Genomic DNA, 25533 nt, shown 5'->3' with positions numbered 1-25533 from the left:
TCTCACCTCTGCTACCATTTATTCATTAGATCCTTCCAAATGATTGCTTTGGCGTGCGATGCAGGAAGCAGCAAATCATCTTTAATGATTCCAGCTTTGGTAGCTTCCTTCACCATGGTATTGGCCAATTGATTGGTCTATATATGCTTTTATCCAGGAGAGGCTTATTCTGGTATGATTACAGAGAAGCTTCTACAATAGGGGTGCACAACCTCGGGCCAAACAAGGCCCACGAAAGATGTGCAGGTGATGAAGTATCAAATACACATTATAGGATCACTGACTGTATTTCCTTTTTAAAAATACGAGAGATTAGGATATCGCCTATAAATTTAGAAAGTAAACAACCAAATCAACATCCTAAGGAATTGAAATTAAAAATGCACTTAATTCCCATGTTAACGAATACCATTAAAGCAGGGTTTTAACTCTATAATGCCCAGATCGCCCCAAGTCGGCCGAGTAGGTTAATGCCCATAACCGCCTCAAGTCGGCCCAGATAGGGGGTATGGGTATGTTTTGGTGGGCTTTTGTCACCAACGGGGAAGAAGATGAAAACTCTTGTCAGAGGCGGGAACGGAAAAGACAAGTGCAACGCCCTATCAATGGGATTTTAATAGCTGATGTACTAGAATGTTCCTTGAGAATGGACTGAGGGTACTCAATGCATTTTACAAAGAGATAATACTGTGAGGAAAGGGGTGTTTTCAGTTGACAAATTATCTCCCGAAAATCCATTGAAATGAAAGGGTCAACGTCATTGCAAAGGGTGGCATGAATAGAAATTCATAGAGAAAAGGTGGGGAGAGGGAAAGTGGCCGAAATTTGGACGAGTCCACTTCGAACACAAAAAACTTGGTATTTTCACGACCCTCCCAGGTTTTCTATCTGGGCGTTAAAGAGTTAAGCTGCATAGAAAATTCCTTTCGCAAAAAAGCAAAAATGGGGGGAAAAGCTTTAGCAAAATGTTCCAATGATAATGTAATGATTGATGGTTGGATGTCTACTCCTTACGTACCTCCTGTACTCATTTTTGCAAAAGTGACGACGACTTTTTTCGCATTCTACGATTTTCTTTCGCATTTTGCGAAAAATGCGACCATAGCTTAAACCCTGCATTAAAGTGAAATCTTGTTTTAACAAAAACTTTTCTAATCCCCACAGATAAGTTTACATAATAACATTTCAAATACATGGAATTTCTTAATAACGAAATGATTTCTTTGGTTTCTTGTCGAATCCTGTTTTAATAAATAGGATTCAAGCATATAATATCCTAGACCAGATATGAAACTGAAAATAATAAAAACCAGGACTATTTTTAATAATGCTATGGTCGGCTAAAAAAAACACTTTGGGTTCAATAAAAACTCAACTGCAGGATTAAAACTATAATGGCTAGTGTCTAATAATATAATAAAAATGTAGCAACCTGAGCAAAAAAAATACAATCTTAAAAACATTCCAAATGAGATAATATTTCAACAGTAAAAACTGAATGTAACGTGCAGGAAAAACGATATGTATGACGCAACATATAACGAACAAACCAAAAAAAAAGCTACAAAATGCTAACAGACTCGATTAATTCAAACATGTGCTGTATATAAAAGTCTATTATTACTAATGACATCACCTTTAGACAATAACCTATAGTGAAAAATGAGACAGCAACCTAGAAAATAATAAAGCAGACAAAAAAAAACACACGAAAGAAAGGCACAGAGAGGTCAAAAATGTCGCCTGAGAAAAAGGGATTCTTCTATAGTTGTTCCCTCTTTTGCTCCAAACTGCAAACTGCCAGTTGGTAATTGACCCCCTGTTAATACATCACTGCCCCTTCTATAATGTACCATATCCTATCTATGTTTGTATAAGGGCTGTCGCATGACATGCCAGAGTCATGAGACAGCCAGGACCACAATTAGATGCTTGGTTAGCAAGGGCAATCACCCATTTTGGCATAATGTTGCCCCTCATAATGTTGAAGGAGAGGTTAAAGAGTTAAATTTGCACCTCTTCTAGTCCGGGGCACTAGACCTGCCTGCAACCCCTGGTTGTTGTCCTAGAGACAGCTGACTTGATGCCTGACGTCACTGCTTTGACAGAATCGAATAAGCCTAAGTTATTAATAATACTAGTTTGCAATGGCTGTACTGCCCCTTTTACTCTTATTTCCTGTGAATTATATTTTCGATTATTATAATTAGTATCTGTAAATTCATAGGGTTCTTTCTTTTAACCATTTAGAAATTTAAATTAAGAAATTCTTTTTTTCTTTTTCACCTAGGGTTTCGACACAATGCGAGAGGCTTTCAAGGATCCTGGGATTAATGTGGCATTATGTGAATGTATGGCTAGTTCGCAAAATGCTGAGGTAAGTTCAAAATTAGTATTACAGTGTCGATGCTCATTATAGCGACCATTCCATTGCAATAACCGGTACGATAAGTCACAATTGTTTTCATATAATGGTCTACCATATATGCTTTCCTTTTGATGTAACGACCCTCCCATGTAACGTCCGTTTTCAATGGGACAAAGGGGGTTGTTATATCAAGCAAGTGTCAGCTGTATTTTTCTTGACATGAAAAATACAAACATCAAATGTATGTGTCCAATAATTTATATATAAATCAAATTGATACGTGCATTCCATTTTTATTAAGCCTTCAACATGATATTTATATAACATTAGACCTGCCAACTCTCCAGATTTAAGCTGGAGACTCCAGGTATTTTTTCCTTCCGCTGGCTCTCCAGATTTTGGCAGCAAATCAGAAGTTGGCAAAAAAAAATTTTTATTTCATTTAGATCATATTTTTTTTTTTAGATTTTCCCTGAGCTTTCAGGATGTCATGACATCAATGACTTCGTATGCCCAAGATTATCCATCACTAATAGTATCCAAGATGATTATATTCTGCTCAGGGGCTAGGGCTATGCAGGACCTGCTTAGGGAGAAGGGAGCGGGGCACTTTTTCCCAATTGATATCAAAACACAATTTTTATTATCAGGTCCGCAGGAAAAGCTCCCCACCCTGTTTAAAAACTATTTTTGGCTCTTAAGAAATTTTTGCTGTCACCAAAATTTTTTTCAGATTTATCAAACCTTGCTGTACATGTGAAAAGTATAGACTTTATTGACCTCTTTACCAAAGTGTTATTGCCATGAGGACATCCCATATTTTTTATCATTTGGGCTGTGGATCTGCTTATAAGTTATATTCTATTATTGTAATTAATATATAAATCTGCTGATAAATTATTCAGTAGAGCAAGGAACCCACTTGTAAATGGGCATGAAAGTTTTTTTTAAGAGATTGTGAGGAAGGTGTGTTGGTGTCAAAAGTTTGAGAATCATCTGTTTGGTTTGACATTTTCTCTCATCTTGAAGCTCTTTCGATTTTTCTCATAAGTAACTTCTCATATTTACTTGTGAAAGAAGACTCTCTTAAGTCAAATGCCACAAAATGCAAACTGAAATATGATATGATTATTAAATCCTGTTGTTTTGTATCTATCTTATCAACATAGGTCCGCAAGTATGCTGCAGTTCTCCTTCGCAAAAAATTTCTTAAAGTCAGACAGTGGAAACGTGTTCCTCCCGAAATTAAACAAGGGTAAGTAAAAATGTTTTTAACGGCAGAAATGACTCTACTTAGCTTGATTTTTCAACTCATTTACATCATCCTTCTAAATTTGATACTTATGTAATATCATTATGCATCAGCACCAAAACCAGTTTTTACATATTCAACAAGTGAATGTGTGATGAATTGAATCACATCTGTGGATCACAAGTATGCATCACCATGCAATCCAACTATACAACACGAGTTGAGAACAAACTCTTAACAATTTAATTTTAGATTTTAGAAATTTTGACAAACATTCAGTTTTCTACCACGAATCTCCTCGCCTCTGATATTCCAGTCCAGGGATGTTAATTTATCACGAAGCAGCATCAAGATGACCATTGATTGCTCATCAGATCTTCATCAAACATCATGTCCTTGTGCCTTCGAGCATGACCAAGCAGTAATGAAGACGTCAGAAGGGTCAATGGGATTACCCCATGGCTCAGAGGACCAGAGTCTCCAGATGGAGTTGTAGATAACTGGAAAGGTAAGCAGTAGGTGAAAACATGAGAACACAGTGAAGCAAAGAGACATGCCTGTCGCGTTCTATGTATATGGTCATTGTATGCAGTATAGACCAATCACTATTCACGGATTTGCATATCAGACATAGCTTCTCACTATTCTGGTATCACAGGTGGCAACATCAGCATGGATGCCATCTTGTTTTAACATAAACATATCTCTCAGCAATGATGCGGCACTCCGTTTCATGTTTGTGTGTTGACGCTATTTTGCCACACACTAACTCCAGTCATATTGCCATATGCGATTTCCAATCAGTGGAGTTGGGTGGGAAATGAAGGTGCCATCTATCAGTGATCAGTGGATGCGTTAGGCTTGGTAGGTAAAGAACTTGTTTTCTATATTGTTCTATGCCCCCCCCCCCCGGATTCAAACCCATGGACCTTGACGGTAACCTTCTTGTTGGTGGAAGACAAGCATCTTACCACTGCATCACTTGACAGTGTGTTCACACTAGTCAGTTTGACTTGCCAAAGTGAAAAATAAATTAATAAAAACTATTCTAGCTATTAAGTGATGGAGGTGACTCAATTTCCATCTGATGCAAGTTATTCTTGCATTATGATAATGGTATTCATTTAACTGTTACTCAGGTTATGGATGCAAATGGGTTAAAATAAATAATGATGGATTTTATATACTCAATAATAATAATAATAATAACCCCCAGAAGGCATGAAATGCACTTACACTGGAAGGAAAAAAAAAAGTAATAATAATAATAATAGTCAGTACGGGAAGCACTTCGCATATGGAGCCAGGTCGAAATCCCCAATAGTGGAAGCAAATCTTGCGTAGGAGGCACATACAAGTTCTGATGGAAGACTGTTCCATATTCTTGCCACACAGCATCTATATCCTTGGAAAAAGCAATCCCTTCTAGCCACTGGTATTCTTATTTGGAAGCGATGCCTACGTAGGTTAACTCGCCTGTCTATGATCTCAAAGAAAGGCTCTCTCGATGGTAGATAAACAATTTGGTGGACTAGTTTGTAGCACATCTTCAGATCTGTAGCGATTCTACGCCATTCCAGTGAGTGTAAACCCAGAAATTGTGACTCATGTGTGATTGTTTGTAATCTTCACATATTCATCACTACGGACAAGATGTCTTGTTTTCCAAGGAAATTTGCTAGCAACAAGATAATTTGTTCTCTACATAAGGTTTCTTCATGTTATTGCAATATATCCAATGGCTCGTTTATTAACTTTTCAGTGCTATATTTCAGTCTATATTAATTTGTAGCTTTTCTATTACTCACCATTGCATAAATCACTAAAATGGTATAAAAAAGTTGTGCTTCGACATATGAATATGGCAACTTCTAACTCCTATGTTTTGTATACCAAAGTCGGTAGAAAGCAATCTCAGATCTGGTTTCAAAAAGAAATTATGCGTTCACTATGAAATTCTAGTGAATGTAAAGGTACACCAGTTGCTAGAAATGATTTCATGCATCATAAGTCTTCAGATGTGTGGCGAATGGAAGGCCAATATTACATGGCACAACACCCGCAACATCAACTAAAGCTACGCCAAAACAGAAGTGAGTTGTGTGTTATTCCCACCAAATTTGACAAGAAACATGCTATCTGTGTAAAACATTCATATCGATGCCTGCACGTTGTGCCTTGCTTTGAAAAATACAAAAGTTTAGACTGACTTTACGCCAGATTTATGCACAAATAAATTCTGAAATTCTGATTTTTTTCTGACTTTTCACCAAATTTATTCTCATTAAATTTTGACTTTACGCCAGATTTACGCACAAATAAATTTCAATTGTGGGACACACAAATTTTGTTATTTATGTTAAAGTAAAATAAACATTTTAAATGAATTTGCATTTTGCTTTAACTTTAGCGCAAAGGCTAGACTGAAGTCTTACCATTACAGTGATGCATTTGTTAATGTGTACAATTATATTATAGCTGCAAAACTGTCACTATAGAATTGTATCATTTGTATTTTCTTGCCTCATTCATGTATGTAAGACAAGGTTTAATAAATCTCTGTTGTCAAGTATTATCGCAGTTACGGAATCGGTGCAGTCACCGCTTGTTCCCCCCCCCCCCCCCTTCATTCCACGGAAAGCAGATGTGCTATATTGGGAGATCGTTACGTCGAAAGGTTTAAAAAAATAAAAGTTTAGCTTCGTGGGAAAATTGCATAGTGTATTGATGGAATTTTGAAAAAAATTCTTTCAATCTGTAATAATATTGCAATAAAAGTGTTGCAAACGCAATTTAAATGCATAATACTGTACAGTATGTGGTCATTACCATGAACTCAAACACACACCTGTGTTTTTAAACTCAACAAATTTTAATTCTGTGAGAAGGGTGATTCAATAATGCGCGCAATAACACGCAGGGGACTAACATAAGACAACCTCCCACTGGAGGGTTGTTACATACACTATTACACATTTCTCCCCTTCGAGAGGGAGAGAGACATAATAATAATAAGAAATACACAAGAAAAGAAAAGCGAAAGTAGACATCAACTCCATCTTGTGTTGGGAGCAAAAGATAAAAAGTTAGGCGTTTCCATCCCGCCCGGCGTTGTAATGCTAATTACAACCAATATCAATTTAACACAATACAAAAGAAATTAAAAAATGCTTGAAATCAAAACTTGTACACAATACATATTGAAAAAATAATTATGAAGAATCACAGGGCTCGGCACGGGTCACTTTTTTCCCTAAAAGTCACTTTTTTAGAAACTGGTCACTTTTATTACGTATTTTCAGGCCCAGGTCACTTTTTCCACTTTTTTAGCAAAAAAACGTCGGTCTCGGGCGCTTTTCTATTGTCAGTGTTTTTTTTTTTCTTCAAGGAGGAACACTTGACCGGTTCAATATCGCTAATTTCCTCCCTCCCTTCATTGAACTACGATCAAAGGCGTCTTATCTTCCCGGGAGCATACCGTGTTACGTCAGCATAACTTGATTTCAAGGCGCTTGGAAAGAAAGCTCCTTGGTTAAAGAATCGTCGTTTTATGGAAAACCCGGTCGGAAAAAAAACTAGCATAAAAGGCGTATACTTACAACAAAGAATTTCCCCCTACTACCATTCATTCTTATTTCCCCACGTGCTCACTCGTTCTTTTATTTTCATCTTATTTTAAAATTGATCCTTTATTTTATTTGTTTTGAAAAGTTTTAGTCCTAAGGGCCGAATTCCTTTCTTGGAGCATCGAGAAAGTTACATTTGTTGTTTGTTCTATCGTTACTTTTGTTAATTTTTTTAAATGTTATTTGAAATGACGATTTAAGAGAGCCTGTGCAGAAGCTAACTTACGCGCAGCGGGAGAATACCAAAGCGCGTATTATACGCGGGAGAATACAAAGCGCGGAGAATACCAAGACGCGTATTAATACGCTTTGGAGAATACTCTTGTAGCTGGCCAAGGTTAAAGAAGCTCGCAGGTATTTTGAATTTACTTACAATAAAAAAAATTATCCGATTGAAAATCGCGATCTCTATCTACAAATAAAATTCGTGATCAAAAGGAGAACTATTTATGAAAAGATCACAGAATCCTGCAATTCAACATTTAGTTTAACACAAGGGTTTCCAAATCAGATGAAAATTGGTCATCAATCTGATAAAAACTCAGTTAATGCATTCGAGCCGTAAATAGAAGCAGATTTAACAGTGGGCGCACCGAGCGCGCCTTTGGCCCCTACTTTACATTTTTTTTCCTAATTTAAAGGGCCTAATATTAATTTTTTTTTATGCCCGGGCCGTCAACTGACCTTTATCCGCTTCTGGCCGACACTTAATTTAGAGCATCTTCACGATACTGATTGTTGACTTAATATCGACATCTTGCGCTCCATTCTTGGTGTTGTGTAAAAAAAATCCCATTTTTAGACCTCGGAAGTTATTAAAACGTTTTTGTCTGGAGTCGCTATTATGACAGCAATAGGAGAGGGCGGGGGTCTGGTTCCACAGGTATTGAACGAGGAAAGGTGCCGAGTTTACTCTTTTTCTGTTAAAAAGAGTGGATACCGGCCCCGGGCGATAGTAAATTTTCGTTCGTACTTGCGACCCGGGTTGCTACATACCGTGATCAGATCTAAAACTGGGAGCGGGGGTGGGGCAATAACCTCGGACGGCGTTTTTGATGGAATGGTATATTTCAGAAAAGGCAATAAAAATTCCTTTGCAAAATTATCGAATTTCGCAGTCAAGAAGCAGTAAAATTGCGTTTCCCCTTCAGAAAAAACAATTGTATTACGGCCATGGTAAATCGGGTGCCCCGGGTGGGGGCAAATTCTTTGTTTTTGTTCGTTCAAAATTACGGGAGGAGTCAGCGCTAACGTGGCGACTTTTTTTTCGCGCTAAAATAGGTAACCCTGACAGCAGGGTATGTATATGTATAATATACATATAACAACAGTGCTCCCAACACACAGGGTCGGGGTACCCTGGGGGGATTGTACGTATACCTTCATGGGAAAGTTAAAAGTTTTCATTTCCAGGGGCCCTTGATGGATCTCATTGTTTTCTTGCTGCTTTAACGTTGAAAAATTTGCGATAGCGGAAGCACAAGAACAAGATATATCCAGTCTGGGGGCTCCAAAAAATTTGCGAATTCGGTCACGGGTAGTTGCGTGGGTGGTCCTGGATTTTATTCGTCGGTAAAACGAATACAAATGAAAATTTTTCATGTCATTCGCACCGGGGGATGACCGACAAGCTTCCAAGTCGGGGCCCCATGTTTACAGGTTTCATTTTGGGGGCCCTGGATGAATCTCATTCTTTTCTGTTGTAGAATTTGCGACAGCGGAAGCCCGAAATAAAGCCAGTCTGGGGCCCCACTTAAAGTATGCGAATTGGTGTCCCGGGTAATTGGTTGAGGCCCTCGATTTTATTCGTTGGTAAAACGAATACAAATGAAAATGTTTCATGACACTCGCAGCGGGATATGACTGACAAGCGTCCAAGTCGGGGGCCCATGTTTACAGGTTTCATTTTGGGGGCCCTGGATGAATCTCATTATTTCCTGTTGTAGAATTTGCAACAGCGGATGCCCGAGAGAAAGACAGTCTGGGGCCCCACTAACAGTATGCGAATTGGTGTCCCGGGTAATTGGTAGGGGACCCTGGATTTTATTCGTTGGTAAAACGAATACAAATGAAAATTTTTCATGGCATTCTCACCGGGGGATAACCGACAAGCTTCCAAGTCGGGGCCCCATGTGGACAGGTTTCATTTTGGGGGTCCTGGATGAATCTCATTCTTTTCTGTTGTAGAATTTGCAACAGCGGATGCCCGAGATAAAGACAGTCTGGGACCCCACTAAAAGTATGCGAATACAACGGGCAACTGATTGGGGGCCCTAGCTTTTATTCATTGGTAAAACGAATACAAATGAAAATTTTTCATGGCACTCGCAGTGGGGGATGAACGACAAGCTTCCAAGTCGGGGGCCCCATGTTTACAGGTTTCATTTTAGGGCTCTGGATGAATCTGATTCTTTTTGTTTTTTAACATTATACAATTTGCAACAGCGGAAGAAAATCCAGTCTGGATTCCCCACTAAAAATCTGCGTATTGTGTTCCCGTTACTGGATGTGGGGCCCTGGATTTTATTCGTTGCAAAATTGAAAAAAATTAAAAATTTTCGTGGTCCCTTACAGGGGTGTGCCCGACAAGCTTCCAGGTCAGTGCTCCATGGGAATGTTGATAGATTCTAATTCGGGGCCTTTTGACGTATCTCATTGATTTTTGTTGTTTAACATTGTAAAATTTGCAACACATCGGTAGCCTGAGATATATCCAGTGTGGGCCCCACTAAAATTCAGCGAATTGAATCTGGGCCCCAGTTTCTGGGGGGTGCTTGATGAATCTCATTTGTTGCTTTATCATTATTTTTATTAAAATTCGCTTCTTCAGTAAGCTGGTGCTTTCACACGTCTTTCCATAGCTCGCTGATGAAGTGGGACGAAATAAACAAGATATGTTGTGAAGAGAAGTGGGGGGGGGGGGTTTGCCGCCAAAGCGGCAAGGGGGCAGAGCCCCTCTAGTTATATATATTTTTGTAATTTTTTATTTGCCCTTTGTCAGCCGCTGTGGTGGTCGAGTGGTCATAGTGCCGGACTCGCATCGCGAGGATCCGGGTTCGAACCCCACCGGCGCCACAGTGGTGGTCGGCTGAAGTTGGTTTACTGTGGTTCCCAATTTCAAGGCGCGAATGCGAGCCGATCTCCCCGTTAAAAAGTCTACACACTCGGACTGTTAGGTGCACTCAATTTGTTCCAGACTCTGCCACGAAAGCTGTGCTGGAAGAGATCTCAGCAACGGGATAAGTCCAGTGGCGAAGCCCCTGGCGTTTATTCATTGTGCCCTTTGTCAGCCATCTTGAATTGACTACCGCAAAACGGCGATTCCTTGGCGCGAAAAAATGTCGCCACGTTAGTGCTTACGAGGTTCATGGGAAATTTACCGGGGAAGGCCCGGAGTCTCTTTTTCTGTTAAAAATTACGGAGCTGTTTCCAAAAAAATACTGTTTCCAGGGGTGGGAATTCTGCGTCACATTGCGCCAAAATTAACATCTTGCGCCATCCTGCTCCAATAGTGTATTCAGGGGCGTCGGAAGTGTTTCGAACCTGTGGGTGCCCGTCTTGAGATTCATGTAGGAAATTTCGATTTTGAATCAATTCTGTGGGTGCTCGAACCCGCTCTACAAACTTCCGTGGGTGCTCGAGCACCCACGGCTCCGACGCCACTGAGTGTATTTTCGTATTTTTCTGCGCCAAATAATTTTGCTTCAGTATGCCCGGAATTTCGGAAAGGACGCCAAGAAAATTTTGTACCTGCTTACCGCGAAACGATTGTTTCTAAGAGCGTGTTTTTTTAAACTGTACGCCTTATTTAAACTATCGGCCTTTCCATCGCGAAACCCGGTAATATCCGTGATCGTGCAACTGAGGATGGTTAGCAATGGTCTTTCAGCTTTAAAGCGCAAATTCGAGTCAGTTGCCGTTTAAAAAAAAGTCGCCTCTGGAAGCAGCAGAAATTACTGTAGTCGATCGTCATTGCGTCAAATCCCGATGTTTCGTGAAAAAAAATTTTCATTCCGGGAGTAAAAAGTGCGTTTCCGCCGAATTACGAATGCTAATTTAGAAACTTTGCCGAATAACGAGTGTCAGATCGCCAAATAAGTACTTAATCGCCAAACGTCGTGTTGATTCTTCGGAAATTCTCTCCTATTTTGCAACAACTTCTTTCCAAGTATGAAAAAATTGAAAACTTATAGAAAATTTTTAGCCCATTTGAAGTGCTGTGGTTCCAGACAGACAATAGTGCCCTCAGTAAGCAAAAATCATCTTAAATAGACTGGTGTGAAAAATTTTATGACAGCCTCTCTTTCAAACAAGCTGTCGAAAGCCTGTAACACCAAAAACAAAAAACAAGATGATGGAAAGATGTTTGATAGCAAAAGACAGTGTAGTTGTTTTATTTTGAAAAGGGGTGAGGGTTAACGAAAATATTCTTGTTAATTTCCCTGCTCCAATTTATAAATATCTGTTCCGAATCCTATATTTTGCTGCTCCAAAACTGCTCCGGATCCTGAATTTGCGGCTCCAAAACTGCTCAGAATCCTGAATTTTGCTGCTCCGAAATGGACTTTGTCACTTCCCACCCCTGTGTTTCTGGGTAAAGGAGTAAGTGTGTGTTTTTTGCAGGGGTGTATGTTGTGTGTAAAAAAAGAAAAATATATATTTTTACAAATTTTTCTCTCAAAAACCAAACAATTTCAAAACTGTTTTATTTTCTCCCTCACCCAAGGGCAGTATTATTTTGGTGCCCCCAACTCCGCCTGTAAAATAGTAGACTCACCCACTTTTAACAGTCCGGCCATAGGTGGAGATAGACTTGAAGGTCTTAGGGGTGTGGCACGATGACAATTGATATACATCATATATATGTATACATCAGTAGGCCATTGACGCTGGGGGGAGGGTGGATTGCCCCTCCCTCAACGTATAATAATTAAAACAATTTAGTTAATTTAATAATTTAAATAATTTATTTATAATTCAGTAATTTAAGTAATTTTTTAATTTAATAATTTAAAATATTGTTAAAAATTTAATTTAATAGTTTTTAATCATTATAGTAAATTTCTTAAAATTTGTTGGAACGTATTATACAAACCTAGGTATGTAAATCAAATTTTTACTAGTTAAAAAAGTTTGAGTACATTTTGTATACTGTCATTCATAGCATAACATGAATGAAAAATCCACTGGAATGTAGATGGGACAAATTCTCTCATCAAATTTTGTGTTATTTCATTTGTTCCCCTTCTTTGAATGTGAAAACTTTTTCCCATTTTGAAGTTATTCTCTCACACATAGTTGTTGATAAATTTGATAAGTTATTCAAAACTTTTCTGGTTAGCAGAATGCGTTTGAGTTTCATTTAATTATTTTACACTATTATGTAAAATAAAAAGACATTTCAATGAGTTCTATTGAAATGCAAAGTTAAAACTAAATTCAATTTCAATTCATTCAATTTGGTAATAATCAAAATTCATTGTCCATTTGGTCTCTTTCTAAAAATATTTTGGTCACTATTTGGTCACTTTTTTAAACATTTTGGTCACTATTTGGTCACTTTTTTAAACATTTTGGTCACTATTTGCTCACTTTTTTAAACAATTTGGTCACTATTTTCACTATTTTTGAGGCCATGATCCGTGCTGACCCCTGAGAATCATGAGCATATAACTCTAATGGTAATAATACATTTGCAAGATAAATGCATCTTACTTGTGTAGGCATATCCTATCTTAGGCATCAAAATGAACTGAAACAAATCTAAACACATAACTGCTGTAATCAAACACGCGTGATTGATTCAAAATGCAACAAACATATGTGCAGTCAATTCAAATTAATATCCATTCTGAAAAGCTTAAAAAAAACATCATTATCATATGCAATGAAATTATGCAGCTAAAATGCACAAATGAAATTACTAAAATATATCCGATTAAATATGATAAACACAAACACTAGATGATAAATTACATGAAGACCAAGTCACTTCATTTCTCTTGAAGCGGGAGCAAACAAATTTTTGCTATGGATCGTTTGATTAGTCCATTTTTAGTTCGAACAGTCACAACGCGAACCTTGTGATCTGGACCTGGAATGATTTCTTCAATTCTTCCAAGTAACCAGTTACACGGTGGCACGTTATCCTCCTTGATAATCACCATGGCACCTGGTTGCACATTAGATTTTGAGAAGTGCCACTTATTTCGTTGCTGGAGCGAACTTAGGTAGTCCATCTGCCAACGCTTCCAGATGGTCTGAACGAATCGTGTTGTGAGCTGCCATCGAGATAGTCGGTTATCACCAAGGTGGCACAGGTCAGGCTCAACAACGGTGTTAAGCGATCGTCCAATCAAAAAGTGAGCTGGTGTTAGGACCTCAAAGTCATTGATGTCTGGCGATAGAGGTGTAATTGGTCTGGAGTTCAAAATTCCTTCAATTTGGGTCATAACAGTCTGGAATTCTTCCAACGTGAGTTTGGAAGACCCAACAGTTCTTTTGAAATGGTGCTTGAAGGACTTGACACCAGTTTCCCACAAGCCTCCAAAATTTGGAGCTCTTGGAGGTAGGAAATTCCATGTGATTTCCTCGAAGGCGAAAAAATTAGCCACAGATTCATCAGGTTTCACAACCATCTGATGAAGACGTTTCAACTCTGTGTTGGCACCGACGAAATTAGTGCCATTATCGCTGAATATTGATGAGCATTTTCCACGTCTAGCAAAAAATCTCTTTATACATGCAATAAATGCGTCTGCTGTCAAATCTGACACGAATTCTAGGTGGATTGCTTTAGTCACGAAACACACGAATAAAGCAACATATATTTTATGCAATTGACCCCTTCTCTGACCCTTGAATTTTACGTAGAATGGGCAACAAAAATCTACTCCACAAACGTTGAATGGAAAAGTTCTGTTTACTCTTTCCTTAGGCAAGTTGCCCATTATTTGCTCAAGAGTGGTCGGTTGTGCACGGAAGCATGTTACACACTCATGAACTATTTTTCTTGCAAGGTTTCTTGCACCAACAACCCAAAAAGTTTGGCGAACGAGATGCAGTAAGGTTTGAGAACCTACATGCAGGTGTTTACGGTGATAGTATTCGAAAATCAGTCTCGTTAGTCGGTGTTTGGCTGGTAGAATTATCTGGTGTTTTTGATTGTACGAAATGTCTGCTTCATTTATGCGACCACCAACGCGAAGCAATCCTTTCTGATCGATGAAGGGATTGAGATTTTTCAATTTGCTTTTAGTGAAGACTTGAGCCCCTTGCTTCAAGTTCCTCAATTCCTCACTGAATTTCCTTTGAACTATCTGGATTATTTTTATTCTTGCCACGTCAAGTTCTTGGGCAGTGAGTGGACCTGATTTTTTATCTGTCTTAGATCTGGCATTAGAACAAAATCTAAGCACGTAAGCAACTATTTTAATGATGGCTGTGTATCTGCTGGCTTTCGTTATTATGGGTGTTATAACATCATCAACACTTGCTACCAATGAATGTTCAACGGATTTCTTGAATTGACTAGCAAATGTCTCATCCTCAGCTGTGAACGTTGGCGGATCTAAATCAAAACTAAGTTCTGATCTCAAATAATCAGGACCGCTCCACCACAATTCATTGTGAATTAATTTGTCAGGATACAAGCCACGGGACACCAGATCTGCTGGATTGTCTTCGGATCTAACGTGGTACCACTTATACCCACTAGTTATTTCCTGAATAACTGCCACTCTATTGGCTACAAAAGTTTTCAACAAATGAGGTGAGGTGTTGATCCATGCCAGAACAATTTTTGAATCTGACCACAAAATAATTTTCTTAAGGTCTAACCTTAGAGATTCTACGACTTTACTGATCAATTTGGACAGCAGCACTGCTGCACACAATTCCAAACGAGGTATAGTAGTCACCTTGAGTGGAGCCACTCTTGACTTACTACACAAAAGCTTAACATTGTACACATTTTCAGAAAGACACCGCACGTAAACTGCTGCGCCATAAGCCTCAGAAGAAGCATCGGCGAATCCATGTATTTCAATTGAGTGACCTTCACCAGATAAGCAATAACGATCAATGCATACATCATTAACAACATGCAGGGCAGTAATAAACTTGCACCATTCGGTTGCTTCCTTTTTTGGAAGCGTATTATTCCAGTCCAATTTCAACAGCCACAAACGCTGCATGAATATTTTTGCCTTAACTATGATAGGCCCTAGCAATCCCAATGGGTCAAACGGTCTCGCTATATCCGAGAGAACGGTGCGTTTGGTGTAATCGGAAGATAGGTTTGAGCTTACCTTGAACGTGAAATAGTCCTTTTGGGGATTCCAAGCCAAGCCCAACGTTTTCACAGTGGCATTGTCCTTGGCATCGAAACTGTATCCATTCTCGCCATGGTTGACTGCGTTTAGCAGTGTCGAATTGGAACACCACTTGTGAAGTGTCATTCCACAAGTTTTGAGCATCTGTATCAATTGACGCTGAAGCTCTAGGGCGTCATGTAGCTCATGTGCACCAGACAAGATGTCATCCACATAAAAGTCCGAGAGTGCAATCTTGGACGCATAAGGAAATCGAGATTGTTCGTCTAGCGCAAGTTGTTTCAGCACACGTGTAGCTAAATACGGAGCACAAGTTGTATCGTAGGTGACAGTCAATAATCTAAACACCTTAACAGGATCGTTCAGATTTTCTTTCCACACGATTCTCTGCAAATCACAATGGCTGGATTCAACCAGAATTTGCCGATACATTTTGACAATGTCGGCGGTGAAAGCATATCTATGTTGACGAAATCTCATCATAATTGAGAATAAATCCTGTTGAATAGTTCCACCATTCATGAGCAAATTGTTAAGAGACACCCCTGAAGAAGAGACGGCTGATGCATCAAAGACAACGCGAAGTTTTGTACTCGCACTATCAGGTCGGTGAACGCCATGATGTGGCATATAGTAGGTGTTGTGATGAACTGCAACAGAGGTGAGTTCTTCCATGTGTCCCAAATCCTCATACTCCTTCATGAAGGACACGTAAAGCTTTTTCATATCTTCATCCTTGTCTAGTCGTTTGCACGTTGCGTTCAATCTTCTACTAGCCATGGCCAAAGAATCTCCCAATTGTGTTTGATCTGATTTAAGAGGTAGTTGCACTACATATCTACCTGCCTCATTTCTGGAATGAGTCTCACAAAAATGCTTTTCACAAAGAAATGCCTCAGTACTTTCAATAAGCTTGTTTTCGTTTATGGATTCTAAGTCCCAGAATCTTTTCAAGGTGTTATCTAAATGTTCTAATTCATTTGATAAGTGACAATATTGCACATTACTTTCGGTTTGGTTTTGCACCGCACCGCAAACTATCCAACCAAAAACAGTTTCTTGCAACGATATTTTAGATGTGGTAATCCGATGTTCGCATAAAATCTCAAAGAATATTTCGGCACCCAATAAAATGTCGATTCTATTCGGAACATTAAAGTCGGGATCTGCTAGCCGTATATTCTCTGGAGGGGAAACTTCAGATTTGTTGATGTATCTGGAAGGACTGAAACCCATCACTTTCGGAACTATTAGCAACTCCAATGAGCGCCTAAACTTGTCATCTGAAGATGAAATTACCACATGCAGTTTTTGGTTTATGTTTACTGGTAAGCCGCTCAACCCAGACACAGCGACGAAAGGTTTATTTCTTTTCAGCCCAAGTCTCTTTGCGCATTCGGTAGTGACAAAGCTTGACTGCGATGCACTATCCAACAGCGCTCTACATGGTTGTAAACAACCTCGTGAATCCCTCACGTATACCACTGCTGTAGCCAGAAGAACGTAGTTATTTGTCACTTGTCGACGAGTGCTGTTTATGAGGGACGATGTGTGACTGACTTCCCCCATCTCATCGTATTGTTTATCAGCAAGCGGGAGTACGTTTGATGCTTGCGGAGGCGACTTTCCTTCTTTTTTTGTTTTGTCTTCTAACAAGTCATTTCTTTTAACTCTGTGAAGGAGGGTGTGATGTTTGTAACCACAGATGTTACAGCCCTTGGACATACATTCGTTTACTGTATGGGAGTCATTTAAGCAATTGAAACAAAGGCGTTTCTTTTTCACTATATTTTGCCTCTCATTTATGCTTAGCTTATGAAATTCCAAACAATTATAGATGGAGTGTTCTAATTTGCATACAGGACATGATTTCCCGTAGTAAGAGGATTTTACAGCAAAGGTCCTCGATTTATTTATAGGTGAATTGTGAGGCTCACGAACGGGAATGGTTCGCGTGATACCTTCCAAAAATTGACATCTGCTTTCCAAAAATGAAATCAAACTGTCCCAACTAGGAATTTCTGTAGATTCTAGGGTCATTTCAAATTGTTTTCTTGTTTCTCTGTCCAATTTTCTGAGAATTAAATTGGATAATATTACTTCACTCAGAGCATCTGTCTTAAGATTTGCAATGTTTAATGCTCTCAGGTGCTTTAGAACGTTGTCTAGCAAGGCTCTCAAATCTTTAGCCGACTCTTGGGTGATTTTAGGGATTGAAATTAAGGCATTGATATGCGTATCAACAATCAAACGTTTGTTTTCAAACCGTTTCTCTAGTGCAGAGAATAACGAATCGAAGGTGTCTTCAATGCTTTGGACTTGTCTAGCTTCACCTTTCAAGGCAGCTTGTAAATAATACAGTTTTTGTACATCGGAAAGGTTAATATTTTCGGTGATCAGAGAATTGAATTGATTTTTGAACAAGGTCCACTCTTCATATTTACCACTAAATTGTGGCAGGGGAATTTCTGGCAGTTTTACGTTTTGCTTAGAAGTATTAGTTTCGATTTTACTGGGAACGAAACTCAACAAACTCAAACGGATTTCAATGTCCTCTAATTTTTCTTCAATTTCACAGAGCTCTAAATTTAGAACTTCGAATTCATCATCTTTTAACACTTCATAATATTTCAATTTCAACTCTTCAAAATTGTTTTTTGTCGTGTTTAATGTTTCTTTTCTACATTTAATTACTGCCTCACTAGCACTTTCATTATCTGACAAGAATTTATCAAGTCTGGTGATTTGGGCCTTGACGTTGCCCTTACGTCGACTCAACACAGTTAAATTCGCCATTGTGCGAATCGAAATATGAATTTGGTGAAATTCTACTTACAGTTTCTTGTGTCGAAAAGTTGAGTATCCAAAGTTGAGCTGATTCACTAATCAACTATCAATCTATAGGTTCACTGATGCTCGATTCACTAATCAAATATCAATCTATAGGTTCACTGGTGCTCCTGCGACGACGGACCAACGGCCATGGTCATTACCATGAACTCAAACACACACCTGTGTTTTTAAACTCAACAAATTTTAATTCTGTGAGAAGGGTGATTCAATAATGCGCGCAATAACACGCAGGGGACTAACATAAGACAACCTCCCACTGGAGGGTTGTTACATACACTATTACACATTTCTCCCCTTCGAGAGGGAGAGAGACATAATAATAATAAGAAATACACAAGAAAAGAAAAGCGAAAGTAGACATCAACTCCATCTTGTGTTGGGAGCAAAAGATAAAAAGTTAGGCGTTTCCAGTATGTACATTCCTCTTACAAAAATTATACTTTATAAGCAAAACCTACATTTATTTTTTACTACATGCAGCAAAATAAGTTCACTTACATCTAATTTTAACCATTTCTTTAGGGGGGGGGGGCCCATTGATCGTTACAACAAGCATTGAAGTTGAACATGTAATCTGATTATAATGACAACGTAAAATAATGATCGCACAGTGAACACGCACGTACACACTGTATGTACCTTCCCTCAAAAAATTTGACTTGATATTGAAGATAAACAAATTTTGGCAAAAAAGTGTTGATTTGGCTAAAAAAAATTTCAAACAGATCTCATTTGGCTAACACTTCACAAATCTGGTGAAAAATTTGCCAACATAGGGGACAAAGAGATATAGATGGCTTTTTTCTCAGCCAGAGATATCAAGGAAACAGTTATTTTCCGGATATTATGCTGAGGTGAGCTCGGAAAGAAAAGTCATCACGTCTCCGCCGGGACTCGAACCCAGGCCCTCTTGCATACTTGCCCGAGGCATGCTTGCCCGGTATGCAAGAGGGCCTGGGTTCGAGTCCCGGCGGAGACGTGATGCCTTTTCTTTCCGAGCTCACCTCAGCATAATATCCGGAAAATAACTGTTTCCTTGATAGGGGACAAAGCTAATACGTAAGTTATACGTAATAACAAGGTTATTATACCACTCTACATGGAGAGAAAAAACGCCAATCATGATGGTAGAAGGCAAAACTTGGCTTCTAATGGGATTTAATATTTTGGTTCATTTTAAAGACGACAACCCGCTGCTGGCACAAAGATGTACTTTCGTTCAGACTTTGGCACATAACTGACCATTAGAAAAATTACACGTCACAAAAGTTCAAAGCCTTATAACTCATTTAATATTCATCCGATCCAAAAACAGAAAACACTTTTCTGTATTAGTTTTTCACAAGGAATCACGTGTGTAAAAAATTATTGGGCGGTCGATTGTTGCCACCCTGTATAATGTATATAATCAATCTTAAGTCTATAATAATAAATGCTTATGCAAGAAAATATCCATACCCATTTTATGTGTTATAAACTCAACACAACAAAGTGTAGAAGAAACATAACATTCTTATTATTTCTTGCAGAATAAAAGGCACAGTTTTGCAGTTGTTTGTTAACGAAGCTGAGTAAGCATTTGATTTTTACTATATATAAACTCCTGCATTTGTTTCATCAATATTGACACATATTCTCTTGATTAATGCATAGCTGCCAAGTCTCCCGAATTTTAGCTTCATCGCTCGACCTCCCGAAAAGTTCTTAAATCTCCCGAATTTTTACGAAAATCACATAAAATCCCTAATTGTCCCTAAACATTTCCTACTTCATTAAAAAAAATCCCCGCTTATGAAAACAATCCCTAAGAAATTTCTTGTGGGACATGAAGCCTCTTTTTTTTCCCTTTCGAAATGACGTCACACGTCGTAAATGGGGAAATTCCCTTTTTAAGGAAGTTTTACAAACCCTCTGATGGTAACAAGAAAGTTGTTCGTCTTATCCTGCAGGGAAATGGCTTAGCAGCCAATAGTCCTGGATAATAATTGAAGATTATAGTGACGCGCATATGGTCAAAATTTCTTTTGTTGAAGTTACGTACGTGCAATATAATAAAACATGAATACTGATAAGCAAAAACATATTTAATCAATTTTAAAGATACTTATTCCGATGAATTTCCTTTCATCAAACGTTCCAGAAGAGGGCCGACTTTTCCTTTATGTTACGGACATAAACATCGGTCATGGAAAGACTGACATCATCACTCATGTGAAATGAAAAAAAAAACCATCAAGCAAGTGTCACAAAAAGTCAGTGTTCTTCAAAAATTGACGGTGTGTTCCTTCATCTTCCGATGATTTTGGGGTCATTCGCGCAGAATGTTTGTTCACATCGTTTCTGATTGAACATAATATTTATTTTTACATCATTGAGGTTTTGGCCTCAAATTTCACTTGTTTTTTGCGTAGGAATTTTATTCTCAAGGGTTTAACTTCCATGTGAGTAAAATCCCTATTTTAATTTGACTTCAGTTTTTGAGTAGGGATTTATTCCCTACGCTTTAACTTTTATGTTTGGAAAATCCCTATTTTATTTGTAAAAATCCCTATTGTATTTATTAGGGAGTGGTTTTAGCATAAAATACGGGTTTGCGCGAAAATCTCCCGAATTTTCATTTTCAAAAGTTGGCAGCTATGTTAATGCCAAGTTTTTGTCTAAAAAAAATTCAAGGACTGATACTAGTGTCAAGAAAAATAAGCAAATAGTGATAATTGCATTTAATATTCTTTAAAATGATCACCTCCAGCAGCTATATACGTTTTAGGTGTACTGTACAGGTTGTTGCAACTGGTTTCATAAACATCTAAAGATATATCTTGTAAGTTCTACTGTCAAACTTTTTTAAGTTCTCTGCAACGGAAAATTGGTGCTCTTGTGGTGGAGATATATATATAAAGCCAGATGAGAGAGATATGATATCATGAGAATTAGAGGGATAGAGTTCTCACTTCTATGATCTGCTATTTGGCACAGAACTGCTTCACAGTAACAGTGGTTTAGGGTCTTATCAGACCTATCAACTCTTCAGGTATAGGTGGGGGCTCCGGATTTTCAACCTTTTTTCCGCTATCTGGAATTATTTAAAGTTTCTCCTGATTTAACCAAAAATTAGATTTTCCTCCCGATTTTAGCAAAAACATTACGAGTGTTAACTATACGTGCATCATTTCCAGTGTATGCTTTGCATAGCTGCCAAGTCTCCTGAATTTTAGCTTCATCCCTAGACCTCCCGAAAAGTTCTTAAATCTCCTGAATTTTTACGAAAATAAAAAAAAATCCCTATTTGTCCCTAAAAATTTCCTACTTCATTAAAAAAAAAATCCCCTCTTATGAAAACCATCCCTAAAAAATTTCTTGTGGGGCATGAAGTCTTTTGCCTTGGGTTTTTTTCCCCTTTCGAAAAGACGTCACATGTCATAAATGAGGAAATTCTCTTTTTAAGGAAGTTTTACAAACCCTCTGATGGTAACAAGAAAGTTGTTTGTCTTATTGTGCAGGGAAATAGCTTAGCAGCCAATAGTCCTGAATAATAATTGATAGTGATGTGGGCATGTGGTCAAAATTTCTTTTGTTGAAGTTACGTACGTGCAATATAATAAAACATGAATACTGATAAGCAAAAACATATTTAATCAATTTTAAAGATACTTATTCAACGATGAATTTCCTTTCATCAAACGTTCCAGAAAAGGGCAGACTTTTCCTTTTTGTGCAAGTTATGTTACGGACATAAACATTGGTCATGGTGGAAAGACTGATATCATGACTCATGTGAAATGAAAAAAAAACCATCAAGCAAGTGTCACAAAAAGTCAGTGTTCTTCAAAAATTTTCCCTTCATCGTCCGATGATTTTGGTCATTTGCGCAGAATGTTTGTTCACAGCGTTTCTGATTGAACACAATATTTATTTGTTTTTTTAGATCACCATTTTGAAGTTTTGGCCTCCATTTTCACTTGTTTTTTGCGTAGGGATTTTATTCCCAAAAGTTTAACTTCCATGTGTGTAAAATCCCTATTTAATTTTAAAAAATCCCTTTTGTATTTATTAGGGAGTGGTTTTAGCATAAAATATATACAGGTTCGCGCGCAAAATCTCCCGAATTTTCATTTTCAAAAGTTGGCAGCCATGGCTTTGTGGGAATGAAGTATACAATAGAATTGGCAAACGATCACAAGTTGCGAAAATTGCACAGCACTTGATGGACAGGATTTTTTTTCTTATCATGAAACTGGTTCCTCCGTAAAAAAAAACTGCTCGTCTGACAATTGGTTGTACTGTCAGTCAACTTCAATGTATGTGATAATTGTGCCAGCATCAGTCTAAAAACTGATATTTTTTTCTCTCTCTCATGATGTTTTAAAATACTTTTTTCTGACTGATGCAGATTTCTCACTCGCGAGAGCGCTAGATTTAGCAAATATGTAGACTTCCCCTCTTATTTTATTACAGTTCTTTCATGCTTTCAGAATGGCCCGCACTGTCCTCAGCCAAACTTCTGAATTGCTTCTGCATAGCTTCCCGTGGCTGATCTGAATTCAGCTTTACGTTAGTGATTGCAGTTGCCATCGGTTGCAGAAACTGCAACTATCTATGAGAGCTCTCTCTCTCTCCCTACACTTTCGCTGTTTTGTGCTGGCTGCAAGATGCAATGCTGTTGCGATGTGATTGCACTGAAAGTAGAACTTGAAGACATTTGAGATAGCATAAAAATTGAAAACAAACCTCTTTCTTGCCTCTTATAGAAAAATTGAATGCTGATGTTCATATGATTTCATATCAAAAGTTGTTATTGCTTTTCCAAGATGAGAGACGAATGTTTTACATTATATTCTGCTCAGGGACTTATGCAGGCCCTATCTAGCGGTGGAGGATGAGTGAAAAAAAATTTTCACACAAATAAATTTTTCGATCTGCACTATAGTAGGGGAGGAGGGCTTCAAAAGGAAAAGAATTTGAAAAGAGAATTTAGCTAACTCAAGCACACTGGTCATCTTTGCTTTCTCTTTCTGGGACAGAACCACAACAAAAAAAAATTTTAAAACAATCTCCAAAACTATGTTTATAAGAAACACTAACTATAATTACAGAGAATGCGTATAACTGGGTGTTAGCTGCATAATTACAGATAAACGTCTAGACGGCGCTGTTTGCAAATTTTTTTCTAGATAAATTTTTTGCAATATTTTTTTCACAATGTTTGCAATACTTTTTATTGATTGTTTCAATTTATATAAAATTGCACTATTTGTGTTTCATCATTAGCCAAAGTGCACATGCATCTGTCACCCAGCTTATTGCCATAATCGCAAAACATGAGTTTCTTAAGAATCAATGGCCAGAGCTGATGGCATTACTGAATCAGTGCATGCAGAGCAATATTCCAAAGGAGAAAGAAGTAAGTAAAAATGTTAATTTTAAAATAGAAGAATTCCCCCCCCCCCCCAATTTCAATGTCTTGATCACAGATAATTTTCTTGTATAATGTGTAACCCTGTTTATGTGACATTCAAGAATCCACGTGAAAAATCAAAACATTATACAATGTAACTTGTATGAAAATGGAACGTCAAGAGACAAATAATATTCGTTTTAGACAAATTTTCGTTTCATAAATATATATGAGCGAGAAAGTCATTAAACTGAAACTTACCATATTTTGCTATGTCTAATTTGTGAGTTATTATGTTGAAGAAATCAGATTTTCTTGGTGCAGATTTATAGATATTGAATTCATGGGAGTAGAAAAAATTACTTTTTTTTTCTCGAAAACATGACAAACCATCCCTTCGATTAAGATTCCATTATTGATGAATGAAATTTTCTAATGTAAATTTTAATTATACACCACTGTGGTCTATAAGGTAATATTTTATCTCAAAGTATCAAAAATTGTATCTGCAGATTATATGCAGGAAATTATGGTAGATCTGAATGAGAAAAAACGCCCCTTCCCCTCTGCTAAAAAGTTGAATGCTTTCATTTTTCAGATTACATTTAAAAATAATCTGAAAATGCAATACATATTTAGGAAAAAAATAATTAAATTTTGAATTTTTAAAAGTCTTATCAAATTCATTAAAAACTAAAATTGCTTTTACTAAAGTTCTTGGGGAAAATCTAATATTCTTGTAAGGTAATTTTAACTTCTTTTTTTTTTTCAAGATTATCCCCAAGCAATAGGGTTTGTCCACCAATTTTCACTTAAAAAATTTATTTATTTTACCTGTGTTAAACCTTTGTAAACCATCTTAACTCAAGATATTTAATTCTTTTACAAGATCCACTTTTGTCACTGCTCCAGGATCTTTGTTGAATTCTTCTGAAATTTCTAACTTTTGAAGGTTTTTTTTTTTCTTTGCTGCTGATTTCTCAATATTAGAAACATCAAATTCAACATAGTCAGCTAGCAAAACAAACCAAATTCTACAACAGGCAGGGTCACCAAGTTTTTCAGTTTAAATTCCCTGTCGCTCATAAATAATGTGGTAATAAAGATGTGTAGCATAATAAAAGAAATGTAATAACCAGTTATCTGTGTATGAAAATGCAATACATATTTAGGAAGATATCGGTATAGAAGCTTGTTGTAAATAACTCAATATTTTCTATTATAGATGGGGCTTTACGCAATGAGCATAATCACCACCCACTCTGCAGCGACCATGAAGCCATATTTGAAACATCTGTTGTCTCAGCTCTCAAAGACATTAGAGGATGCCAGTACAGTCAACATACCGTTTCATACCATTGAGTATGTATTACAAAATATATTATCAAAATGATTGAGAATTTTTTTTTTTGTCCCGGAAAAATTTTGCTTACTTTTTGTAAAAGATATAGTTATTTTCCCACTCCCCAAATGTTTTTGCAACCTTCTGGTTAAGACCTTTTAGGCAAAGCATAAGAATTTCAGCTGATATTAAAATTCTAGCTGGACAATATACTGGGCAATGCTCTGAGCTGAGTATTCAGCTCAGTGAAATTTCTCGTAAGAGAATTATGCTTCAAAATAAAAGTTTTTTTTAATCACATGTCATGATCAATTTTTCACTTTCTAAAGGGGACTTTTGATTTTTTTTAAAACTTATCTGGGAT

General features: G+C 37.6%; 1 protein-coding gene across 1 annotated transcript in view; it reads left to right on the top strand.

The window, feature by feature from the left end:
* Nucleotides 1-25533, top strand: part of LOC149082818 (importin-4-like) — a 67292-nt gene that overhangs the window by 1863 nt on the left and 39896 nt on the right. Inside the window, exons 2-6 of the mRNA XM_089235986.1 lie at nucleotides 2291-2377; nucleotides 3538-3623; nucleotides 19962-20003; nucleotides 23701-23833; nucleotides 25053-25189. Coding sequence (XP_089092112.1) covers nucleotides 2291-2377; nucleotides 3538-3623; nucleotides 19962-20003; nucleotides 23701-23833; nucleotides 25053-25189 — 485 coding nt within the window. The remainder of the gene's footprint in view (nucleotides 1-2290; nucleotides 2378-3537; nucleotides 3624-19961; nucleotides 20004-23700; nucleotides 23834-25052; nucleotides 25190-25533) is intronic.

The sequence above is a fragment of the Pholcus phalangioides genome, unplaced genomic scaffold (assembly GCF_987345545.1).
Source record: "Pholcus phalangioides strain wild (caught in Gottingen) unplaced genomic scaffold, Ppha-v1.0 ptg000009l_1, whole genome shotgun sequence".
Lineage (NCBI taxonomy): Eukaryota > Metazoa > Arthropoda > Arachnida > Araneae > Pholcidae > Pholcus > Pholcus phalangioides.
Note: the sequence above shows the minus strand (reverse complement) of the source record. Positions and strands in the feature narration are given on the sequence as shown.